Here is a 22,610-nt window from a genome sequence, read left to right on the forward strand (position 1 = left end):
GGGGGTTGGCAGAGTATTTATTGTTTCTTGGAACAGCTGGCTTGGGATAAGGTCACCTCCCGGCAGCCACACACTGGACTGAACATTTATTCAACATGAAGGGAACAAGAAGCTGCAGCCAAGAGCCTGGGGTCTGCTGACAGTGCGGGGCTCCACATGTCATGGTAACAACTGCAGACGGGAGGCCACAGTGTGCCAGAGCCACTTGCAAAACATCTTTCCAGCAACATACGGAAGAGCCAGGGCATTTTGTAAGAGTCAGTGTAGCCTCTCTCCCCCCGATGGGAAAGGGAGCGCACAAAACAAGAATAAATACAGCTTTCAAAGGCTCCCCCTGACCCTGCACTTGCTGCCACCTGGCCTGGTGAAGGAGATGACCAACTTGGTATTTAGAGGAGGAAATCTGTCCACCAGAATCCAATGAACAAGTAGACAGGTCCACGTGGGCTTTAAAGCTGACTTGTTCGCATCCTGATCTCCTCAATGAGGTTCTCCCTGCGAATGTTGACCTACACGGGAGAGCACAAAGGTCCATAAATACAACACAAGCAGCTTGTCACTGGGTGACTTTCTCTGGTCCCACATCCCACTTGTGGCCCTCTTGTCTCATGAGATCCCACCATCATGTCACCAGTCCCTTTAGGGGGGTGAGGAGACAGCAGCACCATACACAGAGCTGAATGCAGCCCTGTGAGAGCAAGCACTGCCCATCCACCTTGCCAAGCACCCTCCTGCCAAATGACCAAAAGCAACACGCTTTCAGTATTTCCAAAACTGAGGCCAGTGCACAGATTGCCACAGTTCCCACCAGATCACCTTCAGCAATGCTCCCACACCCTGGAAGGTACATGGAAGCAGCCACACAGCCCATGATCCAACCCCTCACCCCAGGCCCCCAAGGTGAGGAATATCTAGGAGTTCAAGGAGGCCGCGTGGTGGGAGACTTTCCAGAGTCAACCACAAGGAGACAACAGGGAGAAAACAGGGCTCCTCAGCTCCAGGAAACTGCATGGGACAAGGAATCAGAACCTGGGATGTTACAGAAGTCCCTGGAGAGACAACAGCTAAAAGAAGTCTAGTGAGGAAGGCAATGTACGAAATCCTGAAAACCTGCCACTTGGTGGTGAACTGATGCCAAAGCATGTATTCCACAGCAAGTCAAGAAGGGCTGGAGACTCACCTCACCCGGTGTCTAAAAGTGCATGCACAAGACCACTGCCATCAGCCCGCAGGCCTCACCTCAAATCTGCCAGTTCTGGCTCACACCCTCTTCCCTCACTACAACTTCCGTAGGAGCAGCTTTGCTGAGTCTTGGAGGCCTTCCACCTTAGATGGAAGCGCCCTACAGCCTTCATCTCCCCTTTGGGTACCACACCTGAAGCATGAGCCTGCAGAGCCACCTTGCTATGTACAAGCTGACTGCACTGCAACTGGACAGGGTACGGATAGGTTTGGAGGGCTTGCCTGAGCTGGGAGGGAAGGTAAGCAGCCATCACTCCCCTCCAAGCCACCACGAGCCTCACTCACCTCCTCACGGGTTGCCACGACCCGCAGCTTAACAACTCCATCCTTGAGTTCCTGCTCTCCCACAATGGCAACAAGGGGGATGCCCGTGTCCTCGCAGTACTGCAGCTGATTCAGGAGCTTGGGGTTCTTCTTGTACAGTATTTCTGCCTGGAATGGAACCAGAGCACAACGTTGTACTCAGCATGGGCCTGTTTCTCTGCACCCCCATCATCACACCCCCCAGCATTCCGGGCCAGTCTCATCATTGCCATTTGCTGGGTGTGGATGTATGCACAGACTAGCTAACAGAGAAGGCAGGGCACTGCAGCTAATGAGTAATGCAACACAGCTCCAAGGTACTCAGCAGACAGTGCTGCTCCTGGGAAAACACGAGGTCATCAGCTCCAGTCTACATCTGACCAGGGCTGACACCTCTGGTGACCCTAGCAGCTCAGAAGCCCTGTGGAGCACCCATTCTCCTCTGTTCAGCCAAGGGAGACTGCCTGCAGCAGGAGCAGGGCCCTGACACAGGTTGTCTTCAGCCTGTGGGAAACACCGCCCAGGCTCCTCCCCTCCTTGCAAGGCTCTGCACTTTTTGTTTTCTGTTGGAAGTGGCATCACAGCTGCCATGCAGCAGAGGCTGAAGCACTGCCTGCTTTGGGAATCTGTCCTGAGTAGACAAAGCCAGAGCATCCCCTGCAGTATTACAGGGCTAATCAAGTTGTACCACCCAGCCCCCACTGGAGAACATCTCATCTGGGACATTTGGAAGAAGCAGGCTCAATCCAGGAAGGCAATCTGCTGCCCATGTTCTCCCTGTGACTCCTTTCTCCCACAGCAAACCCAGGTCTGGTCCATTCCTGGCATAAGAGGGCAGATCAGGCAGCTCCTGACTTGGCCATTGCCTGGTCATACCTTGATTCCAGCATCCCATAGCTCAGAGATGAGCTTCAGCCGCTCTTCAAGGAGCTTCTTTTGGGCAGAGGCCACCAGCACCTGTGTTTCTGTTGTCCTGATCTTCTCCTCAGAGGCCTAGAGAGGGGACAAGATTCAAGAGATGACACAGATATACGGACATACCTGAGACCCTATGATCCTATGAGGTCCCCACCCCAAGCCCATCAGTTTAGCAGTGAAGAGGCTCAGGGTCAGTGGGATGAACAGCATAAACTCTGGAGGGTCAGGCAATGCCCCAGAGACCCCATCCTAGACCAGAATCTCTCTGCGCATGATCCATGTTGGGGGCTTAACCCAGCCTCCCTCCTGTGATGTGGGTTTGCACAGGCTGCAGAACATGCTGAGAATGAGCAATTTCTGACAACTTCTGCCTAGAGGTTGTTCCTCCACACCCAAAGGCCTGTGGCCTCTTGGAGATCTGCTCTGAGTGGCTAAGGAGCAGCAAGCTAAGGAAGCTGCACAGAGCCAGCTGCCAGCTCTACAGCTGGGCTGGAAACTATAGGTTAGATTAACAGCAGCGAGCTGAGGTGCTCCAGGACTGTCAGGAGCCACCTGCTCCCATGGCAGATGCTGGATACTCAAAGCAGCACCTTCCTGCCTCTGCTCTCTCTGAAGGGATAAGTCTTTAAAAGGTCAGCTGCAGAGGACCAAACCTGGCAAGGATTGGAGGTTGTGGGGGAAGAATTCAGTTTCCTCTTAGAAATCCCAGTTGTGTCTGCCAATAGAGAGGAGAATGAGCTCAGGAGAGTTCATTCCAGGAAACAACCTGGTAAGAAAACTGAGCTTGACTATGAGTCAAGCACTTTATGTAATAAATATGAAAGCGAAAGCCTTTTCTTTTCTGGCATCATTCCTCTGTTATCTACAGAGGGCTGCCTCACACCCCTGTTACTAATTGACAAAGACGTGATTAAGGGCTAAGGGAAGGGGGGTTGTACAACCTGATTCCTAAACAAACTGGCAAAAGACCTGAATCCTGAAAAATTACTAATCGAAAGACAATGGCTTTGCAATCCTATGAATAGTGATCTCAAGCAAGAATTGTTTGAGCTCTCAAGGGACAGCAGTGGGCTGCACCCTTGATCTCCCCCTGTAGAATACTGCCAGGCTTGTTGGTGTTGAGACACCGAGTGACTGTAAATCAGCAGAGGATTGCTGAGACTGGGCTTGAGCAGGAATGTGGTTTAATTAACACATGGGAATGTGAATTGATTAACATGCATATCCTGCTCATCTGGCCAAAGTACAAAACAGTTGTTGGAGATCTGCAATTGAACAATGGGCCTGGGAACTACAACAAGTAAGCGGGAAGCCTCACAGCCCAATGTTTCAAGTCAAGCCAGGAAAGCAACCTGTCTCTGTTGGTCTCACCTCCCCTTTCCTCTTGACCAAACAATGCAACAAGCCTTGCTGAGAGCCAGACACATGATAAATGACTCAGTCCCATCTCACCAAAAGTATAAATCTGCTTTACAGAAACCTCTTTTTGCGGATGTAGAGGATGAGAACTCCAATTATCAGATGGGTTGACGGGCCTGGACCTCTCTCCTTCCCAAGCAGGGATGCCTCTTGGTAAGACTTTTGCCTCCAACTCTGTCAGGTATTACTCAGGAAAATATTGATAACTAAAGCGCTAAACTATTAACTTGAGCTCAATTATTGCAGTAAGTGAATTTATTAATGGCAATCCCGAATCTGTGATATCTGTCACCTTAATAAGTTACCTATCTTTTCAACTTTGCAAAACTGTCACTCTGAAAGTCCTTGGCAGGGCTCTGAAACAGGCAAACGTTGACTCTATAAAGTGGCTATACTCATAATCCTTTAGACATAAACCATTGACCAAGTCTGGGATTAGGACTGGATCCAGCTGCACCTAGGCTCCTCTCTGAGAAGGAGTTTAGAAAGCAAGGGGGTCCTTTCTGAACCTCGTGACTCAACGGGAAGACCTCCCTCAGCCACACACCCTTAACGCAACACCCCCTTAGCTGAAGGAACCTCTCAGGGCACCCCAATGGGATGTGCATCCCAGGGCTGACTCCTTGAGGAACAAGCTCATCCGTGGGCAAAGGCAGACAAGGGATAAGGCGGAGACATTCCCTCTAAGAGGGGTATTTTGGAAGCACACCACTGCTTTTAGAAACCTAGATCCTCCAATAAGCCTTCTGTGAACCTTGCCATTCATAAATCTTTAACAAAGTTTCTGTTTCTATTGTAGCAAATTCCTTTAGATCGCTGTGTTAATTGACTGATGCTTATATACTGATTAAGTGCTGTTAAAATCATATAAAAAAACCCTTATTTTCTATAAAGATATATAACAAATCCTTAATTTCTGCTACATTAAAGCTGTGCAAAATTCTCCAACAGGTACGTGAGGAGAATGTAAATCCTTACTCTTTCTCTGTGCTTAGTTGAGCATCAAGGCACTTACCTCCACTCTCTGCTCTAGGATGGAGAAGATCCGCTCGATCCCTATGCTCACCCCCACACAGGGCACCTTCCGTCCCTTGGGATCAAACATCCCCACCAGACCATCGTAACGACCGCCTCCGGCCACGCTCCCAACGCTGACCGGGTCCTCCACGTGGTCGTTCTGCTGCTGCAGCAGGACAGCCTCATAGATCACCCCTGTGTAGTAGTCCAGGCCTCGCGCCAGGCTCAGGTCAAACGAGATCTGTGGGACACAAGGGAAGCCCCCTCAGCGCCACGCTCGGGGCTGCCCAGACACCAGGGCAGCACCCCCTCCTGCCTCCGCCCCTCCTCACCTTCCCAGTGATGCCAAACAGGGTCAGGTACTCAAACAGCAGCTTCATGTCCCCCAGACCCTCCTTGGCCAGCTTGTTCTGGGACAGCTTCGGGTCCTGGAGAAGCTGCTCGATCAGGTCCAGGCCACCTGCGGGAACAAGTCATGCCTCACATCTGCCAGCACAGCAGCACCTGCAACGATGGGCCCGGCCAGCTGCACGTGCTGCTTCGCTCCCCTCCGTCCCTGCCCCGGGCACGCCAGCCCCTGCCTGGCCTGGCAGAGAGCAGCTGCACTTGTTGGGAGCACGAGGGAGCAGGCTGCAGGGAGGGACAAGGGCTCCATCCCACCGTGCTCACCGTGAAGCTGGACGTACTCCCCAATGCGATCTGCGCCCTCGGGAGAGAGCCCCTTCTCTCCTACCATCTCATTCTTCACATCCTCCCAGGGCACCTGTGAGGGGTGAGAAGAACATGAGCCACTGCCCCAGGGATACAGTCTCTCCTGAGGAACGTCTCGGTTAATGCAGTCCCATACAAGTGAAGAGACGTCCGCCCTCACACATCTTTACACTGCAGAACTCCTTCAGGGTGGTTAAAAGGTGCATGAGAAGAGCAGCAAATCAAATGCTCTCGAGGCATGGTTCTAACTACACTTCTTGTACCTCTGCACGGTCCGTTTGTATCCTAACCCTGAAGTCACCAAAGCGGCCCAAAATCCTGACAGCCCCAGGACAAACATTTTGGTTTAGATATCTGGCCAGAATTAGACATTTGTACTGAGTTTGAGAGACGTCTTGCTGGTGTGGTTTCCATGGTTAGGTACAGTCATATACACCAGTTATGGAAGCGTTGCAGGTCATGCCCACCACCTGGAAAGTTGTGAGGAGATGGCTGGATAATACAAAAGCCCAATGTAAGCAGGATAAGCAACAGCTTTCCCACCGAGCAAGGGGGTCAAAGAAACAGAGCCGTGACAGCATCCGGCTGCACTAAGTTAAAACACAGCCTTTCTGTACAATAACAAGGAAATCACGCCACCCCAGAAAAGCCCGGTCCTCCCTTCCTGCTGCTCTTCCACGCATACACAGCCCCCAAACCTACACTTCAGTCATGCCCCTGCAATACATCTCACTGCTAACAGCACTTTGACTAAGGCCTCCTCTACCTGACTTCAATAAACCAGATAAGGCCTCCAAAGGAGGCCATCATTTGTTCATCCTTGAGCAAAGCAACGTGAACGTACAAGATGAGACACCAGGTCACTTTGTTTAACAGGATTCCACAGGAAAGCTAAAAGCACTCCTTTAAGCAATCAGCCCACAAACTGTGCCCCGCATGTCTCTGATGACACTGAAATTCCCCTTGAAATTCTGATTTGGATCTCAAGCCAAGAAAACTGAGTCTATAGATGGCACTTCATTTTAAGGTTCCTCTTCCTTAGCTTTCAGTGGAGGACTGTACACACATTTATAGACTGATCTCTCCAGCATTCCCGTACCTGACTAGGGCCTATAGTAAAGACGATTGGCTGCAGATAAAGAGTTCTTCCTACACTGGCACCTTTCCCTCCTCCCAGAAGTCCACATAAGGGCCTGAATCCCTTAGAGACCAACACAACAGTCAGAGCTTTTGAGGCAGCTTGGTGAGCACAAACCTACCAGTTGTACCTACTTCCTGCCTTGTCTCTTACAGGAACAGTTGTACAGAGAGGGCTGTTCTGCATCACACCAAACTAGAGTAAGATAGAGAAGTCCACATATAGCACGCTCAAAAAAACCAAACCTGTCCTACAAGTTCAAACCACTACAAGTGTGAATAAAGCGACCAGGAGATGTGGGATGGGCTACTGCAGTCTCGCAGCACTGGGAAGAGAGATTACGGCCCTGAGCAACGTTCTCCTTGTGACTGTGTGCACCCTGCTAGGATGCTGTGCGGTCCAGGACAGCCCTGGAGCCCTGTTCCTCGCAGTAACATCCTTGCACTGATGGTAGCAACAGATGAGTGCGAAGACATGCTGTGGGGACACATACAATACAGAGCAGTACCAAACTGACCACCCTTCCCCTGCGCAGGAGGCAGGAAAAGTGCTGCTGGTGTTATTTTACAGCTCTGTGTTTCTAGTTTCCTATTCCTTCTCACTCCAAGCCCTTTCCTCTACCTCAGATCTCCACCTCCAGGTGAACATGGAAACGTCGTCCATACAGGTCTGCCTCACTTCCCTTTGCTGCATCTCTGATGCAGCTACTTGGGACTACCTCCTGAGGGTCCTCAAAACAGCTGGAGATGCATGCTGTACAGCGACACCCTGCTCATGCACAGCACGGCCAGCAACGTGCACGTGATGCAGGCTCTGTGCTCTCAGCAGGGATGCTAGACAAGACATCACAGTACCAACCAAGAACGACACGAGCTTGCAGATAGCACAACAAAACAACTGGACAACAAAACAACTTCAGCAGCCTCGCCACCTGGGGATGTCCATTTGTCTCAGCCTTGTCACCTGTAAGCTCACTGCCTTATACATCCACCACTTACGATTGCAATTCTCTACTTCTGAGAATGACAGAGATTTTCCCTTTATGTCAGTTTTTTTTTGCCTTGCTACGGAGGTGTGAAATTTTAGCAAAGGTTCCAGGAAACAACTGTGATTCCTCACACTGCCAGAACTGAACCTGCTGCATTTGAAAAGTCTTTTGAATGCCCTAGACTAGTCTGGGGGCAGGTTTTCATGACCTAGATTCATAAGCAGTAGCAGCTTAAGAAAGCTAAGATTTGGGATGTTGAACCTCCCATATGAAGAGCTATTTTCCCTCCCTTCTTTTCCATTTCTCAGGACCTTGTGGGATGCTAGAGGAGGAAGTGCAGAATCCAGTTTTGCTATGTGACCGACATGCCTGGTGTGCCCCCCTTCCCTCTCAATGCATAGGGTGAAGGGGCTCACATGTGCAACCTGATGTTTACCAGCATTTTCCAGACCGTTCTCATAGACCTGGACAGAGACTCACAGGAACTCCAGAAGCCCGGAGCTCCAGTCCATACCTTATCCAGTTTGTCAACACTGGAGCAGATTGTTCGGAACTTGCTGTCCGGGACACCACAAACTGCAAACATCCCATCAAGGATGCGCCGATCGTTGACCTGGGAGACAAGGAAAAAGTCATTTACTATGAGCTCAAGCAGATGCTTCAGATGAGTTTCTCTCCTCTCTAGTTTTAAGCACAAAAGAGAATCTAGCGGTCACCCTAACCCCAAGGGAAATATGGGCCCCAGACACTCTGGTGTTCTGATGTGCAAGTTATTTCCCGTTGCAAATCTGTGGCGAAAAAAAAGACGGCTATCTGCATTTTCAAAAGCCTCTGCCAACATGCCTCTCTAGCCACTCAAGAAGCCACAGGCAGAAGGGGGTAAAACTTTGCTGTAGATTAGGAACTGACAGAGGGAAGGTGAGAAAATGAGCTTGGCAAGAACATGGTGAGCCAGACTCAGCTGGAACAGCAAAGAGGAGCAAGGGATGGTGGAAGAACCATAGTACAGTCTACCTGAAATAAGCATGCCTAGAGGGAGGCTGCCATTTTTTTTTTCCTCGCTTTACGGTTTCTGGGTAATTTCTGTCTCTTCCCCATTCCTGGGGAGCTAAGCTGCCTCTCCCCCCAAGAGCAGGTCAGCCTGCACAACTGGGTCCTGCCAAGCCTGGGGAGAGCCACTGCACTCTCGGGCTCCTCTCCACAGGCTGCAGCTTCCTCCTTCAGCACATATCCACCTGCGATCTCTTCTTGCAGCACCCTTGCTACCAAAATCTTGCCACATGAACCCAGTACAGGGGCCTATGAATCATCTCATAGGGGGATACGTAAAAACAACTTGGGAACAGACCGCAGACTGAGGAGATGAATGCAGTATGTCACGCTGCACTCTCAGCACAAGAACAAAGGGACATCTGGTTATGTTAAAACCTTACTAGGAGATTTTCTTTTCTTTTACTTCTTTTGATAGTGAAGTCAATTCCATGGTTTAATTATGTTCTGTAAGAGAAGGTAATTGAGGCCAAAGGCTTAGCTGCATTCAAAACTCCATGGGTAGTGAGAGCATCTACAGTTAAATTAGACAGAAACAAAGACTGCTCAGGAGGTTGTAACCCTCCAGCGTTGATATCAACCAAAGAGTCCCTCACAGAAGTCATGGAGCCCTCCTCCACTGCAGGCAGGTTATTCTGCTGTTCCCCATTGCAGAGATGCCTGCTCATCCTCAAATAGATTTGCCCGTACCACTGGCCAAACACAAACTAGCTGGACTTGATCTAGATACGCAGCCCCTATGCACAATGCTTCAGCTCCTCCCGGACTGGTTCAGGGGCAGGCAGCTGGGAGTGCAGCACCCAGGCCACACCACGACTCTGGGGCCTTCGCAGAGATCCCACCAACCTCCTGCACATCAGACCCTCCTACCCACTACTCTCCTACACCCTTCCCATCCTGTCTGATCCCCACATCCAGCACCACTTGCAGCCACACCAAGGTAACAGAGGTGTTTTGAAGTGCACTACAAGCTCAGCCCTGGAAAGGAGTTGGTGGGAAGGCAAGAGTTTGCAAACGACACAGTGCACACACACAGGTGTTCATACTAAGGGGCATTAATAGCTGGGACAAGTGCAGGGATCCTGGGCCAGACCCTGTATTTTACTGCAGGCAGTGAACGTGGCAGTCATCTTGTTACTTTGCTGCTGGGCATTTTGTAGGGGACCATGGTTGATGAGAGAGAACTCTGCCAACTATGGCCTCAGGAAACCTACTTAATTCCCATCTAAAGGGGAGCCTGAAATGAAGTCCAGCCCTTTAGTATAGACACCATGAGAAGGCAGAGAGGCAAGATGACTACTGCACCTGAACCACACACCTCAGTGTGCATTAGAGTAGGAACAGGTGCTGTTGTGTAAAACCACAAACAGCAGCCACTGCTTCCTACTGTGGCACAAAGAAAACTGTCTGAGGATCCAGCTCTGACCTCACCTTAATGAGAAAGTCCCCAAGCTGCAGGTCACTCAGGATCTCGTGCACTATCTTCAGGCACTCAGCATCTGGAATCATAGGGTCAAACTGGCCAGCGATGTCAAAATCCTGAGGAACAAGAGAAGGCAGAGAGCATTTCAGCACAGCAGAGAGGGCTGCAGCCACACAGCTTCAACTCTGCTGTTAATAGCAGTTTGTTTACAAAAAGCAACAGAAATGTTGTGAAAAACGACAAAAAAGAAGACAGCAGAGATCATCAATAGCAAATAAATAGAACAAAGGAACCAGGAAGGGGAGGAGAAAACTACTTGTTATTTGGTATGACCTAAATGCCAAATGTTTTTCCTTGATCCCCATGATGTTTTTTTTTTTCTTTTTTTAATATACAAGCAAATCAAGTTAATGACCAGGCACACAATGGGAATAATACAACAGAAGTCATCAACATTCAGAGAAGAAAAACAAAAGAAGCAAAAAGAGACCTCTTATCCCACCCCAATTTACAAATCTCCAAATGCAAAGTTTTCAATCACATCTTGAGTAAAAGAACAATTAGGAACACAGGAATGATTCGCGACTCAGTAAATTTCAACATGCCTTCAACAAGCTTCCAAAATAAATTGGGTCAATGGAGGAAGAAAGAGATGAGATTGCATCTGTCAACTCTCCAATCAGCTGAGTGTGAGGAAAGCTGATGCAATCCCCAAGGAAGCTGGGCAAGGTCTGGTACAGCCAGGAAAATGCTGCTACCATCGTACAGGGCACAGGTGAAATCTCACTGGAAAAACCCAGCGGAGGCCTGGTCAGTTATATTTAAAAGATGCAGAAAAAAAGCTACAAGGCTAAGCAGTGAAGTAAAGCATCTCCAAGGAGAGAAAAGCAACAGAGCTTGATCTAACCAGCCTAGGGAGGGGAAGATTGCTCTCAACATTTCCAAAATGTTCGTTTGGGAAAGGGAAGCAATCAGTATCAAGGGATGACAGCTACCATTTAAAAACCTGCACTGGCACAAGGATAAGTAAGCTGTCAGACACAAGTAAGTTTTAGCCTATTTGCAGCTAGCCTAAGAAGATGATCCTAGAAAGCTCTTTCAAATGAGACAGCAAGCAAAGACTCCAAGTTGTGTGAAAATGGGCATTCACCAAGGTCCGAAGCTGGAAGGTATAGGCAGGGATTGTATGAAGAAATGGAAATATTCTCAATTAAGAATTTACTTGCGATATGATGCCCTGGGGACTGTGATAGTACAGTGGAACAAATCCATTCCTCAGGGCTATCACACTGAGAAAGCCACAGAGGAAATTGAATTCTTTGTTCTGGAATTAGGTCTCAGGGTTTTTCCCTTCCTTTGAAATAAAGATGGACTAAGCACGGGACGGAAGCAACGGGTGCTGTGGCTGAGTCACTCACCTGGCTCATGCATTCTCGCTCACACACAAAAAAGTTCAATTGTTGCCACATTTGGGATCAGAAGGAAATTCTTTCCCTCAACCGGGCTGACAAGCACTGTGGGACAGAGTAGGGAGCTGCCCTCCTCCACAGTGCAAAGCATGCCCAGCATCTGGGGGTTACATTGCAAAGTTCCCTGATACAGCAGTGCCCCGTGTTACAGCCATCATCCACAGACTCTCCCACTCTCAAGCTGCTTTTCAAGCCCAGAGGGAAAAGAAGTAGAAGATGAGTTTCCCACCATCACAAGGAAGGCGACTGCAAGATAACACAGCCTTCGGTCCTATGTCCCTACAACCACTGCCCAGCCTAGAGACCCGCAGAGCAGCACCCCTGCTGCTGGCCAAACTCACACACTGGTAGAACTCCCTGTAGCGGCCCCTGGTCATGGCCGGGTTGTCCCGCCGGTACACCTTAGCGATGTGGTAGCGCTTGATGTTGGTGATTTTATTCATTGCCAAGTAGCGAGCGAAGGGCACCTGGGACCACAGAGTTAAGGATGGGAATAGAGAGGGATCACCCCACCCGGTTATCAGTCACAGGCAGCGCTGCAGCCTCGCTATCTTCCCAATGCCCAGCGCAGTTTGGCACACGTCCCTGGGGCAAAGCAACAGCTACCAGACAGCATGCCTGGCCACGGTGCTGCAGGGTCTGCACAGCTGTCCATGACACAGCCCACGCATCCTGCCACTAGCACAGGGACAGGTGCCCCTGCAGGCATCTCCCAGCACTGCCCTGGGTTACATCTCATGGCCTAATCTGGGTTCCCTGCTGTAGAAGAAACCCCACTCAAATTTTTCTTCCCTCCACACACAAAGTGTTACTTTGCCTAACAGGAACAATGGGCAATAAATAACTGAGCAATGGTTCTGTGCCTGCTAAACCACACTACCTGCTCATGCTTTCCCTGCCTGTATAGGGTCAGAACCAAGGGACTGTCCTCCCTCTTCCTCCCTTGCCCTTGGGGCAGCACTGTCCCAAAAAGAGGGCAGCAAAGATGACAAAACCCCCCAGTGCTGGCTGTTGCAGGATACAGTCAGGTCATAGCGCAGGGACAGCAGCTCTCCTCCTTGATCTTTCAGATCATAGATGAGCTTTGAGTCTTCTCCGTATTTCCCCGTTAGCGTCTCCTACAAAAAAAAAAAAAAAAGAAAGAGACACATGAACGACCAGCATCTTCAGCAAGAGTAGAAGAGTCCTGGAGCACACAGAACAAGGACAGAAAGGAAGGACACCTAGGAGATGGAAAAACTCAGCCCTCAACACAGGCTTTCAACTGCAGAATCCCCACCAGCTCAGCCAACTTGCTGCGCTCTTGCTCACCTTCAGCTCAAACACTGGCGTATCAATGACTTCTGCTCCGTGGCGCTTGAAGCAGTTGATGATAGCACTGAAAACTCTCTCACGAATGGCCATTTGTTTGGGGCTGTAGTCCCGCGTGCCCTGGGATGAGAAAAGGAAAAGAAAAGCAAATGACACATCGGCTTAGAGATACACAGTGGCAGACAGATGCGAGAGGTGACACGAAGAATCTGTCATACTGCTTACAAAGCTAGAGAGATCAGGTCAATTCACCAGCTACCAGCACAGGGGGTAAAAAGCAGCATTGGTAAATATTAGGACACAACTCAGATGAGATCTGCTACAGTCTACACTGCTGAATATGTCAGAAGTTTCACCATGTACAAAACAAAGGAGCTAACATGGATCCAACACCCAGACAGTCCAGCACCTTCAAGGATGACAACGCAGCTAGGACCTGTCCACAGCTCCCATTCATGTGCAGCATTTACCAGACCCTTACACAACAAGCCACCCAGAGAGGTGGAAATAGGAGGACAGGCAGTACTTTGCAGTTGTGGAATAAGCAACAGCTTTATGCTTTTTATGGTTTCCACAGAGAAACCATATTTCCAAAGCACAATACCTGTGAAGTTCACTGGGATGGGCTCCCTTTTAATCTTCATCACTGTTAAGTCACCAAATTGTTTCAATGACTGCCTTCAAGCTTTCAGTAACTCACATAACTGTCAGTTAACTATACCTCTCACTTTAATTTTTCCAGGGCTCAACAGTTAGAAAGGAGGAAGCAGAGAGAGTATGCACATTACACCTGCAGGTCGAACAGCAAAGGATTGCTTTCAGCAGTGCACTGACATGGCTGAGAGAAGCTGGAAACCCAAGCTGTTTCCCCTGATGCTCACAGAGCTGCAAAATCCTCTCCCTGCATCTTTAAACAGTGAAATATTCTTTCTTCCCAGGTCTCACACCATAGTTACATTTACCAAAAGATGTGATAAAGGAAATGGACAAGCGAGACTGTGTTGAGGCACTTCCTTTAAACCAGTGACACTAACGTATATTAGTAACTGTCTCTGTGCCACAGCATGAAAGCACAGCTGGCCTCTGGTCAGCTGCAAGTGTTGAAACATCCAGGATACAAAAAGAACTTCAGCATAAATTGCATTATGAACGCTCTTCTCAGGGAGACTTGGAGACTGAAGGGCTGCCACTGAGGGAAGGGTTCTGCTGGAAGAGGACAGAGAGATGCCTGCAGCTGGCCAGACCTGCTCCATAAGTGGGATGACCCCACTCTTACAGACTAAGGCAAAACCAAAAGCCATGAGATCTCCGAGCATTCCTGGCAATGCTTCCAGGCACCTGGAGCACTTCGCAGCGCTGTGTGCTCACCCGGCCTGCAGCAGCTTTACCCGCTCTGCCAAGGTTAGCAGGAACAGGAGCAGCCTGAGGATCCTTGATCTGTGAGAGCCAAGGTTTGCAGGCACTAGTGGGGTCAGCACTACAAGAAATTTTAAGTTCTAATCCTAAAAGCACTGGAGCAAGGCAAGTCATGACCTCCCTTCAAAGAGAAGAACCCAGTCGGAGAGGAGACCTCACACTGGGCAGCTACGATAAAGACTGACCAAAATCGATCCTATCAGCTGGTGGTCGGCTTGCCACAGAAGCACTGGAAAGCTTTCGGTTAGCAGGGTGCCTGGGTTTGGTGTTGCCGGGGTTATTTTGATCCCCCTCTCCCGTCGCCTCGCTGCTGGAAGCAAAAAGGGGCTGAGCACGGGGCAGGTCCGTGCCGCACGCCCAGGCTCAGCACCCGCAGGCCGGGGCCGCACCCGCACGAGGCGGCCCTGCACAGGGCGAGGCGAGCGTGTGGGCTGCGGGACGTTACCTTCGGGGTCTTCAGCACGAACTTGTGCTTCCCCTCATCTCCCCCGAGCTGCGCCTTCATCTCCAGCAGCTTCGCCACCTCCTTCGCGATCTGCGGAGGGAAGGAGAGGGGAGCCGGCGGTTACCCCAGGCCGGCCCGCAGCCCGCCCCGAGCGCCTCCGGCCCCGCCGCCCGTCGCCCCCCGCCCTTCCCACGCGGCCCCGGCCCCCCTCCGGTCGCCTCGGGCCCGGCCGCACCCGCTCGGGCTCGGCCTTGTCCTGCTTCAGCCGCCGCACCGCCTCCGCCTGCTCCCGCACCGCCGCCGCCTCCTCCGCCGCCATGGCCGCGCCTGCGCACTGCCGGGGCCGCGCCTCGCCGGGCGGAGCTCAGGAGGCGGCGCTTCTCCAAGTTGCATTTTATTTTATTTTTTAATAAAAAAAACACCACGGAGGGGCTCAGCCCCGCCCCAGCAGTGCCCCCAGCGTGTGCGGCTCGCCCGGCCCCCGGCCAGAGCCGGTGCTCGGGGCCTTCGGGCAGGGTCCCCCCGGGTCTCCCCGCTGTGGGGACGTGGCAGGGCCCCCGCTGCCGCCACACGCGGGGCCTGCCCCTCGGGGCCGTCAGCAGGGCACCGCAGTGTCCGTGATTTCAGAGAACCCGCCGTGTCCGTGATTTCAGAACCCGCGTGCTCCCTCCGGGCACAGCCCGCTGCAGCGCTGCCGTCAGCCTGGCAGGTGGGCAGAGGGCGGCCGGACCTCGGCAGGAATCAGCGGGCACTGGGGTTTCCAGCTGCGCAGCAGTTCGGTCAAGCAGCTCTGGACAGAACGATTCTAGGGCTCCAGCCTTCTTCGGATCTCATCGGCAAGCCCTCCTCGTGGGATATCAACCTACAAGGCAAACAAGGAGGAGCAGTCATCTGCCAGGTCCGTGATACAGCTCGCAATTAGAATACTGTCACTGACTGAAAACCCAGAGCCTTTCAGCAATTGCTAGAAGCACTTTTGAAACCTAGTGTAGAAAGGCATTCTCCTCACCTCCTCTCTTGTTGCAACATCTCGCAGCTTGACAACTCCATCTGACAGTTCCTGCTCTCCTATAATGGCAGCAAGAGGGATCCCCATGTCCTCACAATACTGCAGCTGTTTCAGCAGTGTAGGATCCTTCTTGTACAGCATTTCTGCCTAGAAAGAAGCAGCAGTGAATCATCAATGCAAAGTTCGCTCTGATGGATCTTGCAGCAAAACTGCAGGCACTGAAACTGCATGGAGAACTCCGCCTCATTACTCCTGGAGCAAGCGACTGGCTTTAGTGCTCTCAGATGCCTTCCTTCTCTGCCTGCGAGATCTCAGGCAGGCCACAGTCTTGAACAGACAGCTAGTGGAGTTGGTCTAGCTGGTCCAGCTCCCCCCTGAGACTCTCCCTCCCTGACGACTTACAGCACCAAGCCCACATCCTTACTTTACCTTGATCCTTGCATCCCATAGCTCAGAGATTAGCTTCAGTCTTGCACTGAGTAAGTGTTTCTGAGGTGTAGCCACCAGCACTTGTGTCTCAGTCGTTCGAACTTTCTCCCCAGAAGCCTGCAGGGACAGACACACTCATGGAAGTCACTGGCTCAGAGGGAATCTGAAGCTCACAGCAGAAGCTCACCTAGGTCATCTCACTTGACCTAAGTCCTCAGCCGTTAGCTCTCCAAAACAAGAATATTTAAAGGCTGATCGTTGCTATTCAGTGAATATTATTGAGCAAGGCTAACCTTTCAGAAGGTTCAGTGTGCGCAGTTAAGACAGCCTGGGCAAGTTTAATGAGTCCTCCAGTGCACCTGCATTCTGACACACTATCTAATCATGTCCTGCTGTTTCTGTGGGACCTTGACTTTCCTCCATCCTAGATGAGAGCTACACCACTTTCTAATCTATCTTTTGATTCTTCAGATGCAAACACTTTGCCTCAGCCTCACTTACTATGAATCACAAGCTCAGAAATAAATGCAGGGTGATAAATTTCCCAACTGACTTTCCTGTTATAGAATGAGTGCCACAGATATTATTGAATTTATAATTTCACAATCTCCAAGACAGAAAGCTTCACAAGCACGAGACAATTAAAGTGACTTGGGAACAAACTTCAGGGAACGGATGAGAAGTCAGGGGATGTCTATACTTCCATTGTTTCTGCTACAAAATGCTGCCCATGACTGCAACCTGATGAGCTACAGGAGAGAAAAGGGCTCTATCTTCTGCATGGACACTCAGGCATGAGATGAACCACCCTCTCCCCCCAAATCCTTTCTTCTTGAACACTGTAGAGCTCTGTAGTAAGTAACAGACTGCTTCCTAGAGCCCTCCCCCATGTGACACACTGCCAGCAGCACCTACCTTCACTCTTTGCTCTAGGATGGAGAAGATCCGCTCGATCCCTATGCTCACCCCCACACAGGGCACCTTCCGTCCCTTGGGATCAAACATCCCCACCAGACCATCGTAACGACCGCCTCCGGCCACGCTCCCAACGCTGACCAGATCTTCCACGTGGTCATTCTCCTGCTGCAGCAGGACAGCCTCAAAGATCACCCCTGTGTAGTAGTCCAGGCCTCGCGCCAGGCTCAGGTCAAACGAGATCTGTGGGACACAAGGGAAGCCCCCTCAGCGCCATGCTCGGGGCTGCCCAGACACCAGGGCAGCACCCCCTCCTGCCTCCGCCCCTCCTCACCTTCCCAGTGATGCCAAACAGGGTCAGGTACTCAAACAGCAGCTTCATATCCCCCAGACCCTCCTTGGCCAGCTTGTTCTGGGACAGCTTCGGGTCCTGGAGAAGCTGCTCGATCAGGTCCAGGCCACCTGCGGGAACAAGTCATGCCTCACATCTGCCAGCACAGCAGCACCTGCAACGATGGGCCCGGCCAGCTGCACGTGCTGCTTCGCTCCCCTCCATCCCTGCCCCGGGCACGCCAGCCCCTGCCTGGCCTGGCAGAGAGCAGCTGCACTTGTTGGGAGCACGAGGGAGCAGGCTGCAGGGAGGGACAAGGGCTCCATCCCACCGTGCTCACCGTGAAGCTGGACGTACTCCCCAATGCGATCTGCAGCCTCGGGAGAGAGCCCCTTCTCTCCTACCATCTCATTCTTTACGTACTCCCAGGGCACCTACAAAACAAAACATCCACTACTGGCCAATGCTCTCGTCACCCACCATCTCCACCATCCCATGTATTCACAACGTGCAAGGTAAGATAACATGCTTCTTGGTGAGCAATTTCACTAATGATCTGTGTCAATCTCACAGGGATTAATTAAGATCATTGAAATTGCCATGTCTTATTCTTGGCCACTGCTACCAGCCTAAGAGCTCTCCAAGTCCTTTACAAACACCAGTGGCTTAATTATTGTGATGAGAATAGCCATGACAGTGCCCAGCCAAAGCCGTCCAGCCCCTAAGACTGGAAGTGATTTGCCCTGAGAGCACAATGCTTACCTTGTCCAGCTTGTCTATGGTTGAGCACGTAGTTATGAACTTGCTCTCCGGGATGCCACAAACGGCCAACACTCCATTCAAAATTCGTCTGTCATTGACCTGGGGAATGGAGAAGCATGCTTAGCTGAGGAAAGATGTCCCACCACAGTTTCCTCTTGCCCTTGCTCAAGGGATGCTAAAAGCTGCAGCTGTTGAAGACTGTGTGCCTTTTGGCTGGTGTCTCAATCCCACAACACACTGGAGCCAGGAAGAGAAGGTGCAAGCGTGTGAAAACCACCAGGCTCTGACCTCACCTTAATGAGAAAGTCCCCAAGCTGCAGGTCACTCAGGATCTCGTGCACTATCTTCACGCACTCAGCATCAGGAAGCATAGGGTCAAACTGGCCAGCGATGTCAAAATCCTGAGGCACAATTAGAGGCAGACTCCGGTGTAGCTGGACTGTGGCTGAAATCTGGCTCTCAGCTGCCATCCTGTGCAGCACTGAATTCTCGCTGCTTCAGCGCTACCCCAGCTCCAGGCTGGCTGCGCAGGGCCTCTGCTCCAGGCGCAGCTCAGCCAGGCACCTCACCTGGCCCCGCAGCTGAGCGCAGGCCGTTGGTATAACCCAGCAGTCCACGCCAATTCCCAGCTCTGTCCTCCCAAGCAGCCCTGTCCCCGCTCCCCTTTCAGCAGGCCACAACACTCACGCACTGGTAGAACTCCCTGTAGCGGCCCCTGGTCGTGGCCGGGTTGTCCCGCCTGTACACTTTAGCGATGTGGTAGCGCTTGATGTTGGTGATTTTGTTCATTGCCAAGTAGCGAGCGAAGGGCACCTGGGGAACTGAAGAGTTAAGGACAGGAATGGGGAGATCCTCTGAGCTGCAGAAAGCTGAACCTCAAAGCTCCCTGTCTTCATCTCACTCTGCTCCCAGACCCCCAACAGAGCTCTGAAGAACAACCTTGGCTGACAACAAGTACCATTGTCCTGAGAACAACGTGCTCTTCTAGCAAACGGACAACTCCATTCCCTCCTTCCTAACCACAGTATGCCAGCACCCTGCAAACGCAGGTCTTTACTAGGTCACTTTGCTCTCGTAAGGTGCAATACAGATAAAATTCAACATATAGTGCACATGATAAAGAAGAGAGCTTTTAGGTGAGGCGTGGAGATGGAGCCGCCCCAGGATGGATGCCTGCTTTGTATGTGCAGCAAACATTGCTGCTCTCTCACAAGTACCACAGCACTGGAAACGTGGCACAGCCAGGACAAGAGGGCACAGAGGTGGGGACCGTAATAAGCACGAGGTACAACCAGTAGTGTGGAGCATACTGATGCATGGCCACAGAGTAGGGAAGAAAGGGCAGCTTTGCTGCAGATACTGGACTGACTGGGAGGTGATTTGAGGCAGGGGCCATGCTGATAAAAGGCCAGATGGGACGTCCAATGTCCAGAGGGAAGGAGGTTTTGTTCATCCTGATGGGAAAAAGCTGGGATTTGCAGACAGGTGAGGACAAGGACGATCCACCTAACACCTTTAAACTAGGCAGGGTGGCAGAGACCTCAGTTTGTCACCGTCCCTGCCACCAAAGACATGTACTACGAGTGTGTGGTAGAGGCTACTGCAGGATACAGTCAAGTCGTAGCGCAGGGCCAGCAGCTCTCCACCTTGATCCTGCAGCTCATAGATGAGCTTTGAGTTGTCTCCGTACTTCCCCATCAGCGTTTCCTAGGGAGAAGCGAAAAAAGAGCGACTGTCAGAGGAGGCAAAGGACAGCGAGAGGGTGCCCAGCATAGAGGACAGACAATGGAGCCTGATGTCCCAAGCAGTTAGTCCAACCCAACCCACAGCTTCCTTGCGAGGAGTCATTTAGGGGGGATGTTTTGTTTTGTTTTCTCCCCAGGGCTGAAACCACTGTGAGGAGGCCTTGGGTTCTGCAGGGCAGGAGCAGCATGCCCTTCCCCATCTTCCTGGGGTCCCTCAGCCCGGAAAGTAAAGAAGGGCAGGGAACAGGCTGAGGTTCCCCTGAAGGAGAGCAGGGGATGGAAGTGTGCCCCAGCCCCACGGCGGTGCTCCCGCAGCCCCAGCAGCGGAGCCGGGAGCTCTGGGGGACACATCCTCCTCCCTGGGGCGGCCCCAAAGCGGAGCTGCCCCCCCTCAGCCCCGACCCCAGCGGCGATGCCGGGGGCACCCGCAGCCCTCTCCGGGCCTCACGGGGGGGCGCACGGCAGCCCGAGCCCGAGCCGCTGGGGTCCCCCCTGTCGGCCCCAGCCCGGCTGTGCCCCTCACCCGCAGCTCCAGCACGGGGGTGTCGATGGCGGCCGCCCCGTGCCGCTTGAAGCAGGCCACGACGGTGCCGACGAGCCGGTCGCGGAGCGCCACCTGCGCGGGGGGGTGGTCGCGGGTGCCCTGCCGCGGGACGGAGAGCTGAGCACCGGCACGGCACGGCACGGCACGGCCCGGCCCCGCCGCCCCCGCGCCCCGCCGTTACCTTGGGCGTCTTCAGGGCCGAGCCCGCCGCCAGCCCCCGCGGGGACACGGAGAGGGGCCGGCGGGGCGCGGAGCACCAGGCGGCGGCGGCGGCCAGGCGCAGCCGCAACATGGCGGCTCCGGGGCCGCGGAGCTCCGGCGGCGGGCGGGCGGCGCGGGGGCGGGGCTGCCGCGGCCGGGCGGATCCGCAGCGCTTTACGGCGCGGGCGGCGCGACAGTTCCCGGGGCCTCGTCGCCTGCACCCGCAACATGGCGTCGGGCAGCGGGGTAGGTGCGGGCCGCCGGCTCCTGGGGCCGCCCCCGGGGCTGCCGGGCCGGGCTCGGGCCCCTCGGGGGTGCGCGGGCGGGCGGCCGGGGGTATGCGGGGGGAGGGGGTCCTGAGAGACCTCCGCGCCTGCAGGGCTAAAATGGGGGGGAGCGGCCCCGTGCAGGGCCTGGGAGAGCCCCCGGAGAGCCCCCTGCTTTCCAGTCGTGCCCCGGGCGGCCCCTGGAGGAGAGCAGCCCGCGGGGCCTGGGGGCAGCGCCCGCCTTCCCCTCCCCTTCCCCTCCCCTCCTGCCCTGCTGCTGTTGGGCTCCCCCGGGAGATGGGCGGCCGGCCGGCACGGTGTGGTGCTGGAGTCTCTGCCTGCTGCCCCTCTGTCCTTCCCGTGGCCGCGGCAGCTCCCGAGTGACCCGGTTACTTTAGTGGCGTTGCTCAGTTCGTGTAACGGGGCGGCGAGGTCTTGCCGCCTGGATCCTGCAGGGTTTGGTGTTGGGAATGCGAGGTGGGTCCCGTTTGTGTAACCTGCCTGGTTCAAACCAGCCTGGCTCTCACCTCGAGTAATAGCGACTGGCTGTCAGCACCACAGGGCTGTGTTTTTGGGCTTCCTTGGCAAATCTTCCCTTCGTTTGAAGCCACTTGCTGAGAAGCAAGCAAAGCCGAGAGGGCACAAGGAGCAGGATGTCTGCCAGGGAATGAGGTGGGGCCTGTGCTTTATTTTCAGCTGCTGGGGTTTCACAGAATCATAGAATATCCCGAGTTGGAAGGGACCAGTAAGGATCATCGAGTCCAACTCCTGTTTGTGTTCACATGACTTAGAGCTGGGCTTGAGATTCTTATATAGGCTTTGCCACTGATACTGGGCAGCCCAGACGGGCTCCATGTCCGCAGCGCACAGGAGGGCACTTTGATCTTTTAATTGTTGTAACTTACTTGGGAAATACTACCTGTCACCCAGAGCAGAAAAGATTCAGGGACTCGCAGCCGCCTTCACCTCCACCAGGCCAATTCAGAGAGGCTCCTTTGGATGTTGTCTAACCAAGATGCCCAGCTCAGAGCTGGGTTTGGTTTGTTCCGTTGTGCTGGCACTGGGGAGAAAGCAGCAGTTTCCCTTTTGCTATAAGAGGAGAGTGAAGCAGCAAGTAAGTTGCTTTCTCTTGGGGCTCCGACCAGCTATGATTTGTGATAATGCGCTGGCATGCGGGAGGATCTTGATTCTGGAAAATACCCTAAAACATTAATTTACACTCTGTGATATTTTCTTTTCTTTTGCTCAGGGTAGTTAATAAAACCTGTTATGACATGCTTAAAGTGCTTAAGAAGCTCTGGGAATAAATGAGAATTTTTCTACGCTTCCCTAAGGCATTTTCATTCTTATCAGTAGTTGTTCACTCCATTTGAAGGATTGCCAGAGGAGAAAACGTTAAATGACTGTGCTGCTGCTAAAGCTTCAAATGGGATTTATTTTCTTTGGATTGTGATTGGATTCTTGATTTGGCTGAGCGGAGAAGGCGGTGGGTGGGTGTGGGCCCTTTTTTCCCGGAGGTGTTTTAAAATACATCCATCCTTTTTTAATATGAAGCTGG

At 52.6% G+C, this 22,610-nt stretch overlaps 3 protein-coding genes across 5 annotated transcripts in view; 1 reads left to right on the forward strand and 2 right to left on the reverse strand.

Moving 5' to 3' along the window:
• Positions 1 to 15,240, reverse strand: HARS1 (histidyl-tRNA synthetase 1). Of its 2 annotated transcripts, XM_080555913.1 has the most exons (14): positions 15,086 to 15,170; positions 14,851 to 14,940; positions 14,591 to 14,712; positions 12,990 to 13,109; positions 12,701 to 12,796; positions 12,020 to 12,145; positions 10,218 to 10,325; positions 8,251 to 8,349; positions 5,569 to 5,662; positions 5,232 to 5,359; positions 4,898 to 5,140; positions 2,422 to 2,538; positions 1,528 to 1,674; positions 1 to 509 (listed from the first exon to the last, which is right to left on the reverse strand). In XM_080555913.1, the coding sequence occupies exons 4-14, from the start codon at positions 13,080 to 13,082 to the stop codon at positions 450 to 452; spliced, it is 1,311 nt and encodes a 436-aa protein (XP_080412039.1). In that variant the 5' UTR covers positions 13,083 to 13,109; positions 14,591 to 14,712; positions 14,851 to 14,940; positions 15,086 to 15,170; the 3' UTR covers positions 1 to 449. The 2 variants fall into 2 exon arrangements, with proteins under 2 accessions (XP_080412039.1, XP_080412038.1); XM_080555912.1 differs by lacking the exon at positions 14,591 to 14,712 and having other exon boundaries at positions 15,086 to 15,240.
• On the reverse strand, positions 15,232 to 20,934 carry LOC308177975 (histidine--tRNA ligase, cytoplasmic-like). 2 transcript variants are annotated; one of them, XM_080555916.1, is made up of 12 exons: positions 20,767 to 20,934; positions 20,565 to 20,684; positions 19,908 to 20,003; positions 18,984 to 19,109; positions 18,590 to 18,697; positions 18,297 to 18,395; positions 17,875 to 17,968; positions 17,538 to 17,665; positions 17,204 to 17,446; positions 16,289 to 16,405; positions 15,860 to 16,006; positions 15,232 to 15,712 (listed from the first exon to the last, which is right to left on the reverse strand). In XM_080555916.1, the coding sequence occupies exons 1-12, from the start codon at positions 20,875 to 20,877 to the stop codon at positions 15,656 to 15,658; spliced, it is 1,446 nt and encodes a 481-aa protein (XP_080412042.1). In that variant the 5' UTR covers positions 20,878 to 20,934; the 3' UTR covers positions 15,232 to 15,655. The 2 variants fall into 2 exon arrangements, with proteins under 2 accessions (XP_080412042.1, XP_080412043.1); XM_080555917.1 differs by lacking the exon at positions 20,565 to 20,684.
• The window catches only part of ZMAT2 (zinc finger matrin-type 2), a 9,408-nt gene continuing 7,713 nt past the window's right edge, over positions 20,916 to 22,610 (forward strand). The window contains exon 1 of the mRNA XM_080555922.1: positions 20,916 to 21,032. Within this exon, the coding sequence (XP_080412048.1) occupies positions 21,015 to 21,032 (18 nt within the window). The 5' untranslated portion in view covers positions 20,916 to 21,014. The remainder of the gene's footprint in view (positions 21,033 to 22,610) is intronic.

The sequence above is a fragment of the Anser brachyrhynchus genome, assembly GCF_964034855.1.
Source record: "Anser brachyrhynchus genome assembly, chromosome: 14".
NCBI lineage: Eukaryota > Metazoa > Chordata > Aves > Anseriformes > Anatidae > Anser > Anser brachyrhynchus.